Source organism: Mesoplodon densirostris, chromosome 11 (assembly GCF_025265405.1).
Source record: "Mesoplodon densirostris isolate mMesDen1 chromosome 11, mMesDen1 primary haplotype, whole genome shotgun sequence".
In the NCBI taxonomy this organism is placed as follows: Eukaryota; Metazoa; Chordata; class Mammalia; order Artiodactyla; family Ziphiidae; genus Mesoplodon; species Mesoplodon densirostris.
This window is the reverse complement of record NC_082671.1, coordinates 44,672,823-44,695,084: the sequence shown is the minus strand read 5'-3', so window position 1 is coordinate 44,695,084 and position 22,262 is coordinate 44,672,823. Positions and strand designations below refer to the sequence as shown.

The 22,262-nt window shown below is 45.2% G+C and overlaps 1 protein-coding gene across 1 annotated transcript; it reads right to left on the bottom strand.

Annotated features, from left to right (window-relative positions):
• Positions 1 to 9,401: 9,401 nt before the first annotated feature.
• On the bottom strand, positions 9,402 to 21,209 carry SDR9C7 (short chain dehydrogenase/reductase family 9C member 7). Its single transcript, XM_060112447.1, is given in 6 exon segments — positions 9,402 to 9,622; positions 16,691 to 16,803; positions 16,805 to 16,855; positions 17,510 to 17,768; positions 20,908 to 21,169; positions 21,171 to 21,209. Coding segments are annotated over 6 exon segments (945 nt in total).
• Positions 21,210 to 22,262: the final 1,053 nt, after the last annotated feature.

Below are 22,262 nucleotides of genomic sequence, written 5' to 3'. Positions count from 1 at the left end.
CAAAGCAGAAATAGAGACACAGATGTAGAGAACAAACATATGGATACCAAGGGGGAAAGGGGGAGGTGGGATGAATTGGGAGATTGGGATTGACATACATACACTATTGATACTATGTATAAAATAGATAACTGATGAGAAACTACTGTATAACACGGGGAACTCTACTCAATGCTCTGTGGTGACCTAAAAAGGAAGGAAATCCAAAAAAGAGGGGATATATGTATACGTATTGCTGATTCACTTTGCTGTACAGTAGAAACTAACACAATATTGGAAAGCAACTATACTCCAATAAAAATGTTTAATAAAATAAAATAAAATAAAACATCATCCTTATATTTTCATATATTCATGATTCTGTTTGGGGATTCTGTATTCTACAAAACTATTTGTAAGTCTCTGTGTTAAGACCACGCAGTTTTATCACTATGGCAAAACAAGTTTTGACACTTGGTAAGGCACGTTTCCCCTCATTATTCTTTTTCAAATATTTTTATGATATTCCCAAGCATTTTTCTTCCAGGTGTACTTCATTACCAATTTGTCAAATCCAATTGGTTTACATTAAATTCATTTGTTAACTTGGATAGATTTACAATATCAGCCTTCCTGTCTAGGTGCTTAAGAAAAATATAATTCCTTAAAAAAATATTTAATGTGTGGTAAAATGGTGCAGCCACTGTGGAAAACAGTATGGCTCAAAAAATTAAACAAAATCACCATATGATCCAGCAATTCCACTTCTAGGTATACACCCAAAAGAATTGAAAGCCAGGACTCAAATAGCTTTTTGTTCACTCATGTTCATAGCAGCATTACTCACGATAGCCAAAAGGCAGAATCAACCTAAATATCCATAGATGGATGAATGGATAAACAAATGTGGTACATACATACCATGGAATATTATTCAGTCTCAAAAAGGGATGAAACTCTGATATATGCTATAATGTGGATGAACCTCAAAGACACTGTGCTAAGTGAAATGAGCCAGTCACAAAAGGACAAAGATCGTATGACTCCACCTATATGAGGTACCTAAAATACGCAAATTCATAGAGACAGAAAGTAGAATAGTGGTTACCAGGGCCTGGAGGAGGGGGAAATGGAAAGTTCGTGTTTAATGGGTACAGAGTTTCAGGTGGGGAAAATGAAAAAGTTCTGGAGATGGATGGGGGTGATGGTTGCACAACAATGTGAATATACTTAATGCTCACTTAAAATGATTTAAATGGTAAACTTTATGTTATATATGTTTTACTACAATAAAAATAAAAAAAATAAAATGTGTGCATTTTATTTACTTTATTAATTATGAAATGATATACAGGGAATATGAATATATAGAAAAACATGAAAAAAGTTATCCATAATTCTATCAATTAGAGATAATCATGATTAAATGTTGATGTGTTTCCTTCTAGTTTTTAAATAATGTTTGTATATACATCTTTCAGATTATACTGAATATGCAGCTTTGTATCCTGCCTTTTTAATTTAACCGAAACCTTTCTCTTATGCCGTTAAACTTCTTCAAAATGTCATTATAATGGTTATGTAGTAGCACATCTTTCAGCAGCAAAGTTTGTTTAAGGATTCCTATATTATGAAACATTTAGTTAAGTTCTCACTTTTCAATTTTGTAAAATTTGCTGCTACAAATGTCTTTGTGTGAGAGTTTTTCTGCATTTGTTTTTTTTCCTTAGTGTAGGTGCCAAGAAGTGGAATTGCTAATTCAAAGGATATAAATTTTTGAAGACCCTTGATAAATTTGAAAATTATTCTCTACAAGTATTGTAGTTATCTTTACCCTCAGCAGTGTTTGAACATGTTCATTTTCCCCAAACTTACCAGCATTTAGAATTTGTCTTTCTAAAAAGTTTGTATTTGTTACTACAAAAAATGAAAAATGTTATTTCAGTATTTAAATTCACATTTCTTTGCTCACTAGTGAGGCAGAACATTTCATTTCTTTGTTATTTCTTGTTCATGATTTTTGTGTTCAGTTATTTTCGTATTGATATATATGAGCTTTTTATGTATTTTCTAAATTAAAGATAAGTGTTTAGAGCCCTTCATATTCTTGCAATATATCACCCTGCCCCTTTGCTTTCTCCACCACCCACCCCCACCCCAGGATTAACCTAAATCCAACAATATGATGTTATGTCCTCCACTCTGTCCCCAGTTCCTTTGACCCTACCAACTGTTAGGAGGGAAAAATTCTCCCCTCTTCTCCCTTAGTTCTTTTGACTGGTTGAATAATTTAAATGACATAAGACAGATTAACAGAAGAAAAAAAATTAAATTAATTATATACGAGGACTCCAGGCCAAATGAGGTATATATGTCATTCAGGAGTAAGGAGAAGCGGGTAGGGGTCTGGGACTTCAAAGGGAAGGAAGGCAATTCACAGGAAGATGAAAAAGAGCAAATGTTTGGTAAACAAATATTTGCTATGCCATGGAGAGACAATAGGACAGAGAGGACTTTGGTCTCCAGGCCCTGCAGAGTTCCCCCTACCATACCTAGCCCACATTCTTTGTGGGTATCTCTGGTGATAGTGCTCTCCCTGGACTAGGCCCTGTATCCAAATTCTGTAGGCAGTTAAGGAGGAGGTAAAAAGAAGGACTTCCTGAGTCTTCTGTTTCTTAAATATAATTAGCCTAAAATAATCCTCATGCCCAAAAGACACATTGGGGTGACAGATTTTGCTCCCCTACCCAATGAAGCAAACCCTCAAATATGGGTAAACCAATGGCCACGTCTCTGCTCTTACATCCCTACTGCTGAGCACTACAGTTAACCAATTCCACAGCTTTTGTGAAGGTTGGTGCCACTACATGGTCACTAATCAATTTCCCCTCATGCTCCCCAACCTCTAGTCTCTCTTCACCTCCCTTAATTGCATTTATCCACTCATATTTCCTTTTCTCTCAGGAGATGACCTTGCCTTTTACTTATATGAGAAATTAGAGACCTCAGGTTAATCTCTTTCAGTGCCCTGCCCCATTCCACTCCGCCAATTTATCCACATCCCAGTTAATCCTTATCATTTTGCCCATAGTACAAAGAACAGATTTTCCTTTCTTCCAACTCAGGCTATGGATCCTATTTCCTTTCACTCTTCGCAATCACCTTGCCCCATCAACTATTTCCACTCTCATTGATTTTTTGGCTAAATCTTTATTCTCACCCTTGATCCACCACTCCCTCTTCCTCTACTCTCAGCCTTCAAATCTTTCACTTCTCCACCCTCCCTCCCCACCTCAGGTAGAGCTACCATATGATCCTACAGAGAAGATCCTACAGACACCCAGAGAGGGAAACATGATTCTTGTAAAGGGTCAGGAGTCAGAATGGCATCAGATTCCTCAATAGCAATGATGAAAGCTAGAAGAGAAGGGAGCTATGCCTTAAAATTTCAGAAAGAAAGGGCTTTCCATTCTGGGGTTCCACACCCAGACAATATCAATTAAATATGAATGATGAGGGGGAAGGGAGAAGGGAAGAAGGTCAATTTAGTGGTAAAAGATCAAAAAGTAAGCCAATAAAGATAATTATTAACTCTAGAGAAAATAAAATATTGTGCAGGGAATCAAAAACAATTATTTACAAAGTCAGCATAATGCCAACACTGAGTAACAATCTGGCCAAATTTCTGCAAGGATGAGGGTGATTGGAATGTACCTGGGGGTGGGATGGGAGTGGTGAAACAGGTTAAAGTCTTATCTCCCCATAGAGAAATCAATGGAAAATACACAAATCAGAAACAAGCAACAGGGCTTCCCTGGTGGCGTGGTGGTTGAGAGTCCGCCTGCCGATGCAGGGGACACGGGTTCGTGCCCCAGTCTGGGAAGATCCCACATGCCGTGGAGCGGCTCGGCCCGTGAGCCATGGCCGCTGAGCCTGTGCGTCCGCAGCCTGTGCTCCACAACGGGAGAGGCCACAACAGTGAGAGGACCGCATACCGCAAAAAAAAAAAAAAAAAAAAAAAGCAACATAAGCATGTTATTTAGATATATAGAGGTAAATACCAAAATAATTGACTGAAAGAATCTAAAGGGTGTCCTCATTTCCTCTTCATAGCAACTATTTGACTGCTGTGCCCATATAATTTTTGTAAAATTACCAGTTTTGTAAAGTTAAAAACCACAATTTAAAAAGGAACAAGATAAGGAGAAGGGCACTCATTTCTGTAAGCAGTCATCTGTTGCAAAGACTAGAGCTGTGGTTTTGGAGAAATATCAAAAGGATAAGGAAGGAAATAAAAAGCACAAGAATCTCACTACCCAAAGATAATTGCTGTTAGGATTTCAGCTAAAATTCAGTGTATTTTCTCCGAACCGAGCATTTAACCTAGCACATTTCTGTTGCACCCCAAGATTCAATTGAATGGAACAAGCATGAGCTGAGCACCTACTATGTGCCAGGTATTGTGTTAGGTGCTAAGAACATAGAGACAAAGATACACAGTCCCTGTCCTTTAATTCTGTTACAGGTTAGACTTAGAGGTAAAAGGAACATGGAGTTTTCATTGCCTCAAGAAGTCCCCCTCTTTAATTTCTTATGAACAAACCAACACTGAACTTATTAAACAATCTCTGTGGCTCCAAAAGTTCTAAAAGGAGAATAAACTTTGCCAAGGCCAGTAATATACCTTCAAAATGAAACACACTACAGACTAATCAGGAATTTACCGAATTTAATTCTTATATACTCACTACCAGCACAAAATGTCAAGTATAGTAAGTGCTTGCAGCCCTTACTTTGCCTGACATAACTAAGAGTAATCACTTATCTTCACTGTGGTTTTGTCACCAGCAAAGCCCATTAACAATTCTCAGGAAATAAAGAATTTGGGTAACAAAATAAAGTCTAACTTTTTTTTTCTTTTCCTTTGAGTCCGTCTTGTTTTACTCGCTCATAGGGTGTCGCGTGCAGAGGCCTTGCAGCCAGCACTTCAGACCAGAGTTCCTAGTGTGTAATGGCTGCGCCTGACACCTCAGCTCGGTGGACCGTGTGGAGAAGCGCTGCACAGGACACTGCAATTCAAGATGGCAGCCGTGCACTGTGTGCAGAGATGCTGCCCCAGGCACAGTGATCTGGAGCATGAGCAGCACAGCTGTGCCGTCAAGCAAAAACTCTGCCCCTGGACTTCCCTGGTGGCTCAGTGGTTAAGAATCCGCCTGCCAATGCAGGGGACACAGGTTCAGTCCCTGGTCCGGGAAGATCCCACATGCCGCGGAGCAACTAAGCCCGTGCGCCACAACTACGGAGCCTGTGCTGTAGAGCCCGTGAGCCACAACTACTGAGCCTGTGCGCCACAACTACTAAAGCCCGCGTGCCTAGAGCCCGTGCTCCGCAACAAGAGAAGCCACCGCAATGAGAAGCCGGCGCACCACAATGAAGAGTAGCCCCCGCTCGCCACAACCAGAGAAAAGCCCGCGCAGCAGCGAAGACCCAACACAACCATTAAAAAGCAAAACAAAAACAACTCTGCCCCCTCCCAGCTACTAAGATCCCTAAAGAGCAGGCCCACCCACGACCTGCGGGGGAGAACCTCACTCTACAGGAAGGGCTCGCACCTGACCATTCTTTGATCAAAGAATTAAGCTTTCCTTTGCTTCTGAACTGAACTGTCTCGTTTTATTGGCTTGAAAGACACTGAGGAGAAGGACCCTTGTTGCGCCGACTGACTCGAGAGGGTCGGTAACAGTTTTGCTACAAAGCTGGGGCAGTGCAGTGACCTGGTGACCCCAGGTGTTTATGTTTCCCAGCTTTATAATCCTAATAAGAAGATTAAATTCTGCACACTTTAAACCCAATTCATGTCAAGAAAGCTATAACTTCTCTTATCCCAATCTGATGAAGGAAAAAAATTAAACAAGGCAAACAAGTGAGAAAATGTTTTGCACTAGAACTGTTTGTTAGTGCTGGGCTCCAGCCTCTTTGGTCCACTTACTCTGCAGTTGCAATCCTGTCTGAAGAGGGGAGATGGGCAGCATCCCACATGTCTCTGGAGCCTGACAGTCGGGGTTGAAACCCTTCTCTCCTCACATTGGGTTCCTCATCTGTAGAATGGGCCTGTTAATAACAGCAAGTTTTTTTAAGGAAGGTTAAATGAGTCAGTATTTGTAAGGCACATAGACCAGTGTCTGGCACCTAACAAGTGCTATGTAAGCATTTCCTGGTTAAAGGAAATATCAATAAATCCTATTTGAATGGGCTCAAAAGTCTGTGCCCTTTACTATTCACAAAAGATTACAGACTTAAGAGTTAGCTAACCATTTCTTCCATTCTTTATGCCAGCTTCTTAACAAGCTGCTGGTTGGCTTTCTTTCCCATCTAATTCATGAGAAAGAAGCTACTCCACAATTATTATTAGATGATAAAAACATATCTTACTATATGTCAGATGCAATTTTAATCATTTCATGTACACCATCTCATTTAATCTTCACATCAACTCATTTTAGAGTTAAGGAAACCAAGGCACAGAGAAGTTAAATTACTTGCCCAAGGTTACACAGTTGGTAGGTGTTGGAGCCAGGATTCAATCCTAGACAAGCTGGCTCCAGGGACCATGCGCTTCACCACGACAGTGGGCTACCCCACAAAGAGCAAGCTCTGTTAGGAATAACATGCAACTTTATTTTTATTTATTTATTTATTTATTTATTTATTTATGTTGCGTCAGGTCTCAGTTGTGGCATGCGAGATCTTCGTTGAGGCATGTGGGCTTCTCTCTAGCTGTGGCGTGTAGATTTTCTCTCTCTAGCTGTGGCATGCGGGCTCTGGAGCACGTGGGCTCTGCAGTTTGTGGCTCGCAGGCTCTTTCGTTGAGGTGCACGGGCTCAGTAGCTGTGGCGCGCAGGCTTAGTTGCCCCCCAGCATGTGGGATCTTAGTTCCCCGACCAGGGATCGAACCCACATCCCCTGCATTGGAAGGTGGATTCTTAACCACTGGACCACCAGGGAAGTCCCAACATGCAACTTTAAACGCTACTGATCTTCTTTTTGTCTCTGCTATGAACAGAAACCAGTTATTCCCAAAGCCTCAACAAGACTCACCTTTTCCCTATATGATAGCTTTTCCATTTGCCATACAATCACCAACTTCTTTCCTATCTGAACTTTTCTTTCCACTACCATAAAAACTAGTTTTATTCCACTGAAAGATCAGAACCTACAGATCCTGAATTCTACATTCACCAGATTCGTAGTCAAAGTATAGCTAAAGAAAAGTCAGCAGGGAGGTCAACTGGCCACTTGCCTCATGCTGAACCCCACTGGTGGGTTCTGATGGTAAAGGATCCCTCAGCCAATTCTGTATTTCAGCTTTGCTGGTCCTTACATCTAATTCCAGCCATTATTACCCAAGAAGATAAAACTCTGGGTGGAGGCTGATCTACAAACCAAGAACCCAATTTACAGGAGAAACTACTTCTGGGTATGAAAGCTATCGAGGGCATTTTCATAGCACTTACTCTGGATGAGACCAAGAACACCTGGAGTCCCTATTATTGATCAGAGTGTTGTTTAGTGAGGACAGGTTTAGAGACAAAGGAAGGAGATGATTTTAAAGAATATTTCCAACAAATTAGTACCCTGAGTGAACTTCTCTGTCTCCACACTAGAACTATGGGGTCCTGAGGATCAGCAGCAGCCCTTAGAGCTAGAACAGCCTCTCTGCTGGGTAGGGCAGCAGACCATCTGGCATGGCTCTCCTCTTTGGCTACCTTTTCCTAGGCTCCATGTTACCTATCACCCCTCTGTCAGAGCCCTCCCGTACTCACACTTGTTGCAGTGTAAGTGCATGCATGTAATGTACACACATCACATGTCAGGCTTGCTTTCTTGGGGACCTGTCTCGCCCAAATAAAACTCAGGAGTTTCTCATGACACTTCAGCGTGACACTAGCAAACCATTTCTTGGGTTACTTCTAAAATGAGTTACTTCTAAAGTGACTCCCCTCACATTTAGAGAGGGACATTATTTCTAACTTTATTTTTTAATTTTTTTATTTTTTGCGGTATGCGGGTCTCTCACTGTTGTGGCCTCTCCCGTTGCGGAGCACAGGCTCCGGACGTGCAGGCTCAGCGGCCATGGCTCACGGGCCCAGCTGCTTCACGGCATGTGGGATCTTCCCAGACCGGGACACGAACTCGTGTCCCCTGCATCGGCAGGCGGACTCTCAACCACTGCGCCACCTGGGAAGCCCATCATTTCATGACTTTTTTGACAACGTTACTAATTTCGGGAATTTATTCTCCTGTAACTAAAATCCTAGTCTGGGAATCTAAACACCTGAGTTCTGTCAAGGCTATGATGCTAGGGGACCTCCCATAAGTCACTTCCTCCTCTGAGCATTAGTTACTCCTATGGAACTATCAGCAGTTTCCAAGTGCCCAGATGCATCAGAATCATCTAGGTCTTTTTTACAAATACAGATTTCTGGGCCCCACCCAAGCCTAATGAATCAGATTTTCTAACACCAAGGCCCAGGAATCTGTATTTTAATTAACCAGGTGATTATGATATACAGCCAAGTTGGGGAACTACTGAATTAGATAAACTCTAGTGTTCCTCGTACCTCCAAAAATTTGATTTTCTGATTTCTGTTTCTTCTATCGCTATCCTGTCTCTGCTACTAGATATTGTGCTAAAACACAAAAAACCCCCACAAAATAAAGAGTGAAAAACCAAGACCATGATTTAATCATATTTGTATGCTTCCAGCACCTACACAGTACCTTGTCTATACTAGGCACTCAGGTAATATTTGAAGAATTAATCAATGGTGATTAAACAAATGAATGTTACTTCATGTGAGTCCCAATCACCTATGAATACAGAAATCCATAAAAGAGAGAGAAAATACTATGATAAACTTTTGCGTGATATAATCTTGCACTCTCTGTTTGTCCTACTACATACTTCAAATAATGGTTTATGTGAATAAGGTTAATGCATATTTAGAGACACAAGAGCAAAGTGGTTGAGTTCTCCTGGGGGCTACATTATCCCACACAATTTCCCAGTGGTGGTGATAACTGAGGGAGGCTCATGATTCAACAGGAACTAGTTTTCCTCTCCTTGACTCCTCCAGGTCAAGAAAAAGCCATATCCTGATTGGGTGACAGATGTTCTTGGGGCCAGGCTGCAGGTCTTTGAACCTGTAAAGGCCACCTCAGGTTTCTGTGAGGCCCCAGTGAGTGGGAAGAGGCATTCACCTTCTGTTAGAAGTTATCCGTAAATTCACCAACAGCAGGTAGAGTGTCAGCCAAGCCAGGTGTCCCCAGAACATCTGATACCCCCTCATGTGACCCTACTGTGCCTTCTCCCACCCCCCTCCTCCATATACTCCACTGACCACCCCTTGGGCTTCCCCAGCTCAAACACTGTCTGCTGGCCTTGGAAGGTATCGCCTCAGGATGAAATCTGTCACAGGGGTGGGAAACTTAGCCAAGGGGAGGTAGAGGAGTTTGACATCCAGGCCAGGGTTGTAGTGGATGCGGGGGGGGTTCCTGGAAACAATAGCAGGCTCCATGCTGTTAGTGGCCTCACTGATCCTTGGCTCTGCCAGCTACATCGTGTTCTTTAACTTGTCAGTATCTGTTTGAGGGTACAAGATGGGGAAAAATCAAAGGCTCCATTATTCTTCATTAAAATTTGTTTCTTCTGAATTCCATCCAAGCTCCTTTTTCACCAGACCACTGATCTAACATTTCAGGCAGATCTCACAAGCTCCAGGTTGCCCCTTAAACAAACACCCTATAAATAATCTTATTTCTCTTCGCAAATTCAATAGTTGTGAACTGAATTCCTACTATTGCATTCGACTAGCAATGAGAATAACTGTGTCCAGTTCTGCCACTTATTAGTTGTGTGACTTTGAACTTAAACTATCATCATCTGTAAAATGGGGATAATAATACCTGCCCTAGGGCCTCCATGGTGGCGCAGTGGTTAAGAGTCCGCCTGCCGATGCAGGGGATACGGGTTCGTGCCCCGGTCTGGGAGGATCCCACATGCTGTGGAGCGGCTGGGCCCGTGAGCCATGGCCGCTGGGCCTGCGCATCCGGAGCCTGTGCTCCGCAACGGGAGAGGCCACAACAGTGAGAGGCCCGCATACCGCAAAAAGAAAAAAAAAAAAAAATAATAATAATAATAATACCTGCCCTAGAGAATAATAAAGATGAATAATAGCAGGGTAGACAGTGGAGGAAAGAGGATAGAAAACAGGTGAATATAAGTGCACAGAAAAATTGGAAGGAAATAAGGAAAAATACTGTCTGTCTGGTGAAATTCCTAGTCGCCAGAGGGTTTTATTTCCTCCTGTGGACTTCCTAGAGTTTCCAAATTTTCTACAGAAGCATGCAGGGAAAAGATGTTATTAAAAAATAGTAACACTGCCTTTGCTTTAGTCATAAGGTCATTATGGGGCTCAGATGAGCTAAGGCACAGACCGGTACCCTGTAAGGTTCTAGCAAATGTGAGGGGCTGTTCCGTTAGCATCGTACACACGGGTGCGGAGATGGGTCCAAGTCTGCTGTAGCTTACAACACAGGAGACAAGCCACACGGTACGCTTAGGGAGCCCTGATCTGCACCCTCACCCCAGGACTCTGGGAAGGGGGCAGCTCAGTGGGACTCATACTTCACTGAGCACCACAAGGACTCAGGAGGAAGTGGTGCCTGAGAGTCAGACTTCATGATAAGGGATTAGAACTTGAAAACAAAGAGGGAGCGAAAGCTAGCCTGACTTTGGGGATGGTCCAGGAAGGCAGAGAAGTCATTCCTTCTGTGCAGGACACTGGTGGGCAGTTGATGAGGGCAGAACAGTGTCGTTCATGTATGCTTTACCCCCCTCTCCGACTCCAAGGAACTCCCTTTCTGTTTCATAAAGAGAAAACTACTGCAGTGAAAAGAGGCAAACTACATATTAGGGGTCTCAAAAAGAGCCACACTGACTTAAAGCCAGGCTGTCTATAGAGCAATAATGTCTTAGGAATCTGACACTCTGTGCTCCGTCCTCGGGTCTGACACAGAGTCCACCACCAGCAGGTTCCAGGCAGGGAGGCGAGTGTCAAAGGACTCATTCATGAAGCTCAGGGTTACGACTCCCTCAGAGGCAGGGAAGGCTGTGTGGGCTGATGAGGATGAGGCAAGCTGATGGGATGAGATGGCTTTGGAACTAGGCTCTGAAGGATGGGAGGACCCACACAGGCAGTGGGGTGGAAGAAGCTGCCTGAGACTTTGAAATAGTCTAAGGCACATCCTTTCCATGTTCTCTCAAATATTTATTGCGCTCCTGCTTTGTGCTGGGCACCCAGCTAGACATGGATTGAGGGAGAGAGGGGTACCCTTTAGCCCCTGTCAGTCTCCTGGACAGTGAGGAAGAACTCAGGCTTTGCATTTGGGCATCCAGGAAACGTTTGTGCTATTGTGAGAATTTAGAAAATTAAAGTCTATAAAATAGCAGGCACTAGGCTTTGGCACTCAGTATGGACCTAATGGTCCTAGTCCCTCCCTAGGAAGAAAGGGGACTAAAAGGGGAATTTTTGGTGGCTTCCCTGGCAGGGTTAAGATAAAGAAAGAAACTTGGCAGGTGGCTGTGTTGCTGCGAAGTATGCTAACAAGCCAGGCTGTGCTCTGTGAGGACCAGAACACTGTGTCCTGTTCACATGCTTATCCCAGTGACTCTGTGTGCTGCTTCTTCGGGAATGTGCCTAGGTTAGGTTGCTATTAACTAGCCATTTCCAATATGGTTCTATTTTGGGGATAGCTAAAAACCACTCCAAGATGCCTGGCCTGTTCCCGGATTCACAAGCCAGGGGCCTGTTTGATTGGCCATAACAGCTTGCTGGAGTTCGTGTCCAGTGGTGCTTGTGACCACTCCTAAATATTTCTTCAGTCTGTCTCCACAGCACCAGCGCCCCCCCGAAACACTACCCCACATACATACATACTTCCCACAATGACCAAGACCTTCACTTCATGCCTTTGTCGGTCCTTCACTGGGTTTCTGAGGTGGCCTCCCAGCTGGTCTCACATCTCCACCCTCATCCTTCCCACGGCACACAAATCTGATCAGGTCATTTCAGAGCCATTTAATAAAAGGCTCTCCAAAGTCCTTCAGGATGAGAGTCACACTTCTTTTTTTTGTTTGTTTGTTTGTTTTTAGAGCCACACTTCTTATTGGAGCCATCAAAGTCTTCTACTATCCGACTCATAATGTCTCCCGGCTTCATCCCCATCCCCACCTCTTTACACTTTACACTCAAGCCAGACTAGTCATAAATAACAACGATGGCTAAGATTGTTGAGCCCTTATCATATGGCTGAGCTGAGTACTTTACATTCTTGTTTAACTCTCCTAACAACCCAGGGGAGAGGAATTATAATACTTTATCGTGGAGAGACTGAAGTTTAGAGAGTTGGGTAACACGGTTAGAGGGACTACTGTCGTCTACACCTTGCATCCACACCACCTTCGAAAGCACACAAGTGCTATGCCAGGTCTCCAAAGTGTTGCTCGTGCTCTTCCCTCTGTGAAACATTTGCCATCTTTTTCCCTATTGGTGAACTCCTATTTATTCTTCAAAACTCACTAGGACACCAATGGTCACCTCTGTGAAGACCTTTGTGACAACAGAATTAAGTCCCTGTACTGTTGCTTTGTTTTTTATAATTTATGTCATTTTGTTTGTTTGTTTGTTTGTTTATGGCTGTGTTGGGTCTTCGTTTCTGTGCAAGGGCTTTCTCCAGTTGCGGTGAGCGGGGGCCACTCTTCAACGCGGTGCACGGGTCTTTCACTATCGCAGCCTCTCCTGTTGCGGAGCACAAGCTCCAGATGCGCAGGCTCAGTTGTTGCTTTGTTTTGTATGCATGTCCATTGTTGCACAATTTGTGTGGCGTTATACTTGCTTTCAGACCTCCCCTTCTAGATTCCTAGAGATTTTGTCTCATCTGTGCATCCCAGTAAACACTAGTAAAACTGAAGTAAAAATTAGAGTATGATCACTCGGAAAATTTTTAATCTAAAAGTAGTCAAATGCCTGCGTAAAAATTTTCCTCTGAAATCATGGAGAGAACTACAGATGAATCAGCCTATAGTATTTTATAACCCAACCCTTACTTTTCTTCTGAAGGACATCAGCTCTTCAACAGTGGTTTTCAGGGGAAGTTCGCCTTTCTACACATTCTTTTATGGACCTCACTGAAGACTCTACAGCTTCTGCCTGCATCGAGCTACTTAGAAAACGCCTTTGTGAGGTTTCCAGATGCTGGCTGAATCTGTGTTTCACACCAGCCTCATAGTGACCCCATAAATAATTTGGATCATTCTTTGCTAACGGAGAGTTTTAGGGGAAACTCACAGGGAATATATATTATCCTCCCCCCAACCCCCAAACAGCTATTCCCCTTGTTTATAGCAACAGCTACAGATTTCTCTCTGGGAATCCATGCCTCTTCCATTCTGAGTCCTTTGGTCTAGGTAGAGTGCATGACCCAGCCTGAGCCAATCAGAGCTTCACATTTCCCTGGGCACAGTGATGGGCTCAGGGTTGAATACATCCTGCAATTCCCTCTGTTCCTGCCATCATTGGCCCACCAAGTGAGAGTAAATCTTAGACCGTTTGGGGGAGCTACTGGAAAGGACTATCCTGGGAGGAGATGAGGAGATGCTGCAGCCATGTGACCCCACCAACAGGGGAGAGAGCTGTAAGCCTGAAGCCAGTACAGAAGAAGCAGAGTCAAGAAATAGGGTGATTTGAAATGAAAATAGAGCTTTCCTCAGCTAGTGAAGGGTTTACCACGGCTGGATTGTAAAGGACAAGTGTCAGCTGAGTGAGCACAAGACAAAGGGCAATCACATGGATTAGCACAGCTGGTGTATTAACTCTAATTCTATCGATTTATTTAGCATTTGAAACATCCAGCCCTCTGTTCAAATATTTATTGCAATTCCTGGTTACTTTAAGACCTCTAACAGGCCTGAATAAATCTATAAGTACTGGGAAAAAAAAAAAAGAAATAGGGTGAAAGCAGGTCCTAAGAACATCATTTGCGGACTGGATCAGGCAGTGCCTGAAGACCATATCCTTATACTTTTTAGTAATAAGCATCAAGAAATTCCTTTTCTGCTTAAATGATTTGGGTTGGATTTTCTGTCACTTGTAACTGAGAAAGCCCTAACTGATCCTCAGGACATTTTTTTTCCTCCTCACAGAATTCTAATATGTCCAGAACTGAAAGATTACTTTCCCCAAGGAATACTTCTCCAAATACTTCTCCCTGACTTTTCCCTAAATCAATGAATGAATGATGCCTCCACCCATCAGGTTTCTTGAACTAAACCTAGCACTCGTCCTGGATGGCTTTCTCTCCCTCCCAGTACCAGGAGGTCTAATACACACCGGGCATCTATCAACTTCTTCCCATCTCCTCCACTTCTCTGTAGCCCAAACCACCGACATGTCTAGCCTGGAATACTGCAGCAACCACAGCAGTCTTTCCCAATCACAAATCAGGTCACATCCTTAATCCTCAGTGTGCTTTGATGCTCTAATTTATCCTGGGTCTTTTCTGCTCCCCCGCACTGCTCCCCACCCTCTGGTATCTTTAAAATTCCTCTAAAGAGTTTCCTGCCTCAGGGCCTTCCTGAAAAAACTTTCTTGCCTATCCACTTTCCAACAATGCCTAACTTATTCTTCCCCAAAGTCAACTCAGAGAAGCCCTCCCTACACCATAATCTAAACTGGGGCCCCACTCCCAACCCTATTTTTTTTTCATGGCTTTGTGTTTCTCCCCATGGTAATTATCCACATTTGTCACTAAATGTGTGTGTTGTTATTAAGATCTATCTCCTCCACTGGGCCTTAAGCTGCAGGCAGCCAGCTGTGTGCCCTGCTGCTTTGTCCACTCTCACCCCTGGCCCTACCCCGTGCCTGGCATGTGGTAGGCTCTCAATAAAATGTGCATTAAGTGAATAAATGGCTGTTATGGTTTTTAAGTTATGGTGTCTTGGCTTTTTACTCTGTGGATGTATGTGGTCTAGGAGAGCATGTCACTAAAATAACCACCCCTGCCCCCCAGACAGTTAGATACCTGCCATTAATTTGATTGAGTGATTATATTTAGCCCATTCAGAGTTTCTGGGTATATGTTTAAAATTCATCACTTTGGATTTTGGATGATTGCTAGTTAAGAATATCTCTTTGCAACACAAGAACTTACAGCTCGCACGTACCAGTGTAATAGAGAAAAGGAGGCCATGCTCTTTTTCTCTATTACACTGGTAATAGATAAAAACAACAAACTTTTAAATCAGATTGTTCCTACCAGGAAGCAGATAATATTCTAAGCACTTTTTATATATTAACTCATTTAATTTTTATAACCCATTACAGATGAGAAAACTGAGTAACTGGCCCAAGGCAAGCAGGAGAGATGAAACTTACACTCAGGCAGCCTAGTTTCAGAGTCTAAGAGCTTAACCACAACAGGAAAGTGCCTCTCAGGGATGTTCATGGAAGTCAAGTAAAAGAGAGGGAAAAAAATCTGGGTTAGGGAAATATATGACTAAGGCACTGAGGCCCAAATGGAGCAGGATGGGGCTGAGAGCCGGCTGCTTCACTCTGGACCAAGGGAACCTCCTGAGCCAGCAAAATGCCAGCCCCACCTTTCTGTCCCACACAAGGGCAGCTCCAACGGTGGCCCTGAGGGGCTGTTCCCCCTCCAGGCACTTGGAGGGGAGAAATGGAGAGAAGCAGGAAATCTTGTGGATGATCCTCTCCTGAAACCCAACTGGCTTGGCTTTGGGATTAGATGCTCTGAGTGAATGTGGGGCCTCCTGGTCCTCAGAGTAGGCCTCTCTCTCCTACCACGAGGTACTCCACCAGGTCTTTTGGCCAATCCCTCCTCTGCTGCACCTGCAGGCGACCCCTCCTCTTGTTCCCCAATGGTGGGGTCTCTGTGCATCCCTCAAACTGGAAGAATTCCCCAAACTGTGAGTTTGGGACAAAATAGTAAACAGCTGTGATGTCTCACCTCTACTCTCCAGAAACACCTGAGATTCACAGGAGACGCTTAGGCCAGGGAGAAAGAGAGCTCCCAGAGTCCCTTCCTTTTAAACATTCGTGTGATTTTCCTCTTTACTGAATTGACAGGTACTTAGTGCATGAGAGATGCTTCACAGATATTAATCCTCACAGCAGCCTTGTGAGGTAGGCACTATCATTAACTCCATTTTATGGATGAGAAGACCGAGGCTTAAGGCGACTAGGTAACATTCTCAAAGTCTCCTCCTAGCCTGTCAGTGGCAGAGCCAGGCTTCAAACCCAGGCAGTCTGGCTCAAGTAGCTGTGCTCTTAATAACTTCTCTGTACTCATGGCAGTGCATTTTCACCTGATTCATCTGCATACGGATGTTTGGGGGGAAGGCAGGTGCCAGGGGTGAGTGGGCAGCATCTCTCCTAACACCCCCATCTCCCCGCAGCTATGGTTTTGTCACTCCCCCAGCAGTTCTCAAATCCCAGCTCTGCCACCAGCTGTGTGGCCTTGGGGCTCATAACCCCTCTGAGCCTCCATCCCATCATCTGTAAAATGAAAGTGGGTCAGTGACCCCCAAGACCTTTCCATCCCTCTCAGAGATCCCTTTCTCTCCTGGGGAACTCACAGATATGGAAGTACTCCTCTCCACAGCTCTCGCGGGTCTCCTGAGGCAGCCGCTCCCACAGCTTGCACATGCTCTTCTCCATGCCCTCCAGGTCCTTCTTGCCCAGAATGGATGTTCCCCAGCTCCATGATGCTGACTTTCACCCCGAAGTAGTGGAGCTCACGCCTGGGAAAGAAGAGCTGGACTCAGTCTGGGACTCCACGATGACAAAGGATCATCAGGGAAAGTCACCTCTGACACCTCTAGAGGAGCTGATCTCCAGAGATCAGGAACCTGAAGGTGTGCCCCCCACCCCTGCACCAGGCCCAGCACTGCTTTCATGCAAATAAGTCCTTTCCCAAGCCTGTCTCTGGACAATTCACATTAGGCCAGCCTAGCCGGGAGGAATCTAGACCAAAGCCTTGCTCTGACCAGGTCCCTCCCACTCAGCCCCACCCCCAATGCCTAGGTGGCAAAGGACTGAAGGGATCTACGCAAGGCTTGCATCCTTCTCGGAGGGTTGCCCACAGCAAACTTGCCCCCAGACCTCTCTGTCTGCTTGGGGCACTCTCCCTCCTACTCGCACAGGCCCAAGCAGCGTGTTGCTTATTCTGAGACGGCTCAAGGGAAGGCTGCTCATCACCACCCCACCTCTTCTCATCCCTCTTTTCTGGGTCCCTGAGGAAGGCCCTTGGAGGTCTAACCTTCCTCCTGCTACTATTTTAGCATCTTCTCTCCAGACCTCCCCTGCCCACAGGGTGCCCCCACCCAGCCCTCTCTTCCTGAGGTGAAACCCCCAGAACTCCTACCCTGAGTGGTTTGGCACCTGGGCCCAGTCACCTGATGCTGTCAGAGAAGGCCTCGACGCCAAACTTAGAGATGCAGTAGCCGCCACCAATGATAGCCACACAGCCACCAGAGCTGTACATATTGACGACCCTGCCCCTGGCTTTCTTGACCATGGGCAGCATATGGAGAGTCACTTCGATCAGTCCCACCAGGTTCACGTTGATCACCTTCACAGAGTCTTCCTTGGTCAGCCATTCATTGGGACCATTGGGCAGGCCTACACCAACGTTGTTCACCAGGGCTCAGAGGCCTGGGGGCACAGTGGGGGGAAGGAGAACTAGACAAAAATCAGCAGTGTCTCTGGAAAAGCACCAGGGTCCACGACCCCCCAGCTCAGGGTTGCTGAGGATGGTTGAGCATGTCACAAGGCACAAGACAGCCAGTCTGGCAGCGTGGGGTGGGGAGCTATGACAGCCCAAAGGAACATGGGCCTTTTACTAATGGGTTTTCCCTAAAGGGGCAGTTTTTCTGATTCACACAGTCTGCCAGCTAGCTGGACACTGTACCAGCTACAATCAAGGCTTTAGCTAATAGCATCTAAGCTATTTGCTCTGGGAGAAGAGACCTCATTTTCATACCAATGAATTAATGTTTCAATTCCTTCCCCCATCATGCTTCCCCCTCTCTGTTCACCTGAGTGTAAGAAACCAACTCCATTTCACACATTACCAAAATTACTCTGTTCATTCATTCATTCATTCATTCATCCATTCACGCATTCATTCATTTCATGCATCTGTCAGTTACAGAGGAAGGTGCTAGAGACATTAAATGAACAAAACATGGTCTTATTCCTCAATGATCTCAGAAACCAGAGAAGAAATAAATAAGACTTATAAACAAATACAGAAGACATTTAAATAAAATAATTTTGGAAGAATGTAAAAAGGGCTCCCTTTGAGATATTTAAATTGAGTTGGTATAAATGGAGAGAAATATTGCTAGGTTTTGTCATTCAGCTCTGCAGGGGCCAGGCTTGAAGAGCCTCAAGTTCTAGTCCTGGTTCTACCTCCAGCCTTGGACAAGTCACTTCCTTTCCCTGGGCCTCAGGTTCATTGTTGACTGGATTAGGACAATTGTTTCCAGCCTGTGGTTTGCAGTCCTGAGAGCTTTCAGGCTGAACCCCAGAACCTGATAAGGAAGGGAGATGCAGGAGAACTTCAATTTTCATTGTCTTACATATTGAGGTTCCAAGTAAAATTCCACTTGGGGGAGGGGCTTGGGGTTCCTTCCCTTTCCCTCCTCTTATCTCACTGCCCCACCTTGGCCTCTGTAGCCTCAAGATACTCTTCCACACACACATGGGCAGGTCTGGATGTAAACAACAATCATGGTTCACCCCTTCCCCTAGGCCTGGGGTCCCCACACAAGCTGTGTCCCCATCCTATCTTCCTGCCTTCCTCCAAGTAGAGACCCCAGGAGACCAACTGGCTGGCAGGACTCAGAGCCTTCCCAGCTAGGGGAGACTCTTTTGTCTTACAGTGGAAGAAATGAGCTCCTGAGATCCAAAGACTGTAAAACCCGAGTGGTCTCTGCCTGTGGAGAAGAGACACACACTCGCTGCTACCTCTGATCATCCCTGGTAAATAACTCTGACTGCTGGCAAACCAGGACAACCTTAATTTTTTTTTTTTTTTTCTGCAAAAAGAGCTAGAGAACTTTCAAAGCAGTGTGAACAGCTTTAGGGTCATGCCAACTTGTCATGTCCAGAGACTCTGAGGGGCAAAAAGAAAGCATGCTGGTATCCCTTCCTCCCATTTCCCAGTGCTTCTTAGACCAAAGATGTTGCCCAATGGCTCCCCGGAGATGTCCGCATACTAATCCCTGGAACCTGTGAATATGGTGGATTAAATGGGAAAGAGGAATTAAGGTAGCAGATGAAATTTAAATTGCTTAACTGACCTTAAAATGGGGAAATTATTGTGGATTAGCTTGGCAAGCCCAATATAATCACAAAGGTCCTTCTAAGTGGAGAGGGAGCCAGAAGACAGAGAACCAGAGATATGGCAGCCTGAAAAGGACTCAGCCCAACCTTGCTGGCCTTGAAGATGACGAAGGTCATGAGCCAAGGAATGCAGGCGGCCTTTAGAACCTGGAAAAGGCAGTGAAATGCAATCTTCCCTAGAGCTCTGTTAACACTTTGATTTTAGTCCAGTGAGACTCATTTTGGACTTCTGACTTCCAGAACTATAAGATAATAAATTTGTGCTCTTTTAAGCCACTGATTTTGTGTGCATTTATTACAGCAGCAATAGGAAACTAATATACCCAGTGAGTCATTAACACAAGTGGCTCAAAGCTGAATGTAGGGCACTGGGCAGAGGCACCCTGTTGAAGAAAGAAACTGACTCTTGCTGAATTATTCATAACTTAGTTCATTTGACAAATATTTATTGAGCACCTTAAGATGCCAGACACTGTTCTAAGCACTAAGGATATATAATAAATAAAAGGAAAAAACACCTCCCCCACTAGAAGCTTTATTCTAGCAGGAGAAATAGAAAATAAATAAGAAAAATAAGTAAAATATATTGAATGTTGGATAGTGGTAAATGCCAAGGAGGAAAATAAAGCAAGAGTTATTGTCTGCCCCTCCTGGGCCCCAGAGCTCTCCTGCCCTGACTCGTGTGCACAGACCCCAGATTAGTTCCTTCAGGAGTCAGGACTTCCCCCAGGCTGCTCCTTCTACAACTGAGCCACCCGGTTCCTCCATTCTTACACCGTCATCTTGTGTGTGGGAAGATCCCTGGCTGGGTCCCCATTCAGCCCTAGTCCATCCCTAGCCCACAGCCTCCTTTCCCAATAAGAGCAGCCACCCTGACATAGGCACTTACCCTTAGGTCAACCCGGTATCCATCATGATATGTGGAAGAGGAGAGATCTCGCTCCCCACCCTGCAGTCTAGCCTGACACAGTCAAGGAGAACAAATGTCCCCACTCAGGGAGTCCAACCTCATGTTCCCTCTCTCCTCCCCCAGCCTGATCCCAACAAGAAATGTGCTCACATTTTTACAGGAGCTGATAGTTAGGACTACCAAAGTCCCGGTGAGGCGACTCTACCTTTACACCTTTGGGCAGACGGAATGCATATTCCCTCCCTGAACTTCTAGTGCAACTCCCCCAAACCCTGCTAACCCTCTGAGTTTCTGGGAAAGAAAACTTCCTTGGGAAATCACCTCTTCGTGTGGACAGTCCAAACCCTGCAACAGGTCCAATCCCACTGAGCTACAGGCCCGATCCCACTGAGCTACAGGCCCGGCCCCTTTCTCTACATCACCTCTCCCATCCCATCTGAACAACAGGGTCCCTGATAACTCTCAGATACCTGTGGGAGAAAGAGAGAAAAAGAAGGGTAAACTGAGAAAGCCAAAGAATGCAATTCGTCCCACCTTGCTCGCCCACTTGGTCCCTCACCCACTGGGCTGCTGCTTTGATGCTCTCAGTCTTGGTGACATCTAATAAGGTGGTCTGCAGCTGGTAGGAGGTATCCTGCTGAAGCTTCTGGGCCCCCTCCTCAGTGAAGCAAGCAGCCAGCACCCGCATGCCCTGATCAACCAGCTGCATGGCCAGGAGGTTCCCAAATCCCGAGTCACAGCCCATGATGAAGACGTACTTGTCCGAGAGGTTGCGGACCAGATTGCAATTCTTGAACATACAAGTACATAAAGGAGAGGTCCATGATAGCCGCCATAGTGGAGGGGAGAGGTGATGGCCAAGAAGAATTGGGCTCAGGAGATAGCAGGAGAGGATGGTCCTCTGAGCCCCAGTCTGCTGGAGCCTGTTGAGAAGAGCTCTCCTCCCTTCTGCTGCCAGTGACAGATGCACAGCCCCTGGGTGAGACACTCTATAACTTGTATAGGTGGATGGATCACCATGCCAATTTGCCTAGATGCAAGAAATTCAAGTTCAACATGAAGCTTTGTCACTTCAGACAGCCCTGGTGGCTCCCTGTCTCTCTCCCCCAGCCCTAATGGGTGAAGATGCCAAGGATGGGAAAAACCACAGTGGGGATGTTAGTGCTGAGAAGTGGCTCACCTGGGTGGCCTGAGCAGAGGAAAGAAGGAAGGAGGACTCAGCCCAGAGGACCCTCCTGGAAATCCCCCACTTCCAGCCCAGGGATCAAAATCATTTGTCATGAATGCGGGCATGTGAAGAAATGTAACTGTTATTTTCGGTCGAAAAATTAAGACAAATTCACTAATGCAAAACAAACAAAACTGGTTTTGTGCCCTCTAAACCCCAAGAGAAATGAATTCCAGGTTGTCAGCTCTTTGGAATTCTCTGTCCTTAGGTGAGTCTCCATTACGAGAGATGATGAGAAATAAAGGGTCTGCCCCGGGGTGGATGTGCCTCCATTGTCCTGAGGTCAGAGGAAGCAGGCCCCCAATTAAGGGAAACTGGTTCTGTGAGGCTCCAGCTCCCAGAAAGCAGAAACCTCTGAGGGGCGCAGGGCCTGGGTCCTGGGGAGGTGATGCTCAGGTCACCATGAGGAGTCCCCACTGCACTCCAAGCAGGCCCAGCACCCCCCTCACCCAGCAACCAGGCAAATGGAGGGAGTCAAGGACCAAGGACACATAAGCTCCCCCGGGCAGGGCCCTCAGTGAGCATTTTTCGTCTACCCCCAGGACCAGATACACGCTAGGCTGAGCTGAGGAGCCTGAAGGGGGGTGATGTCAGTGAAAGGAAGGGACTGTAAAGTCAACTGACACAGTGCCTAATGGAAAGCGTAGAGGGAAGGGAGGCC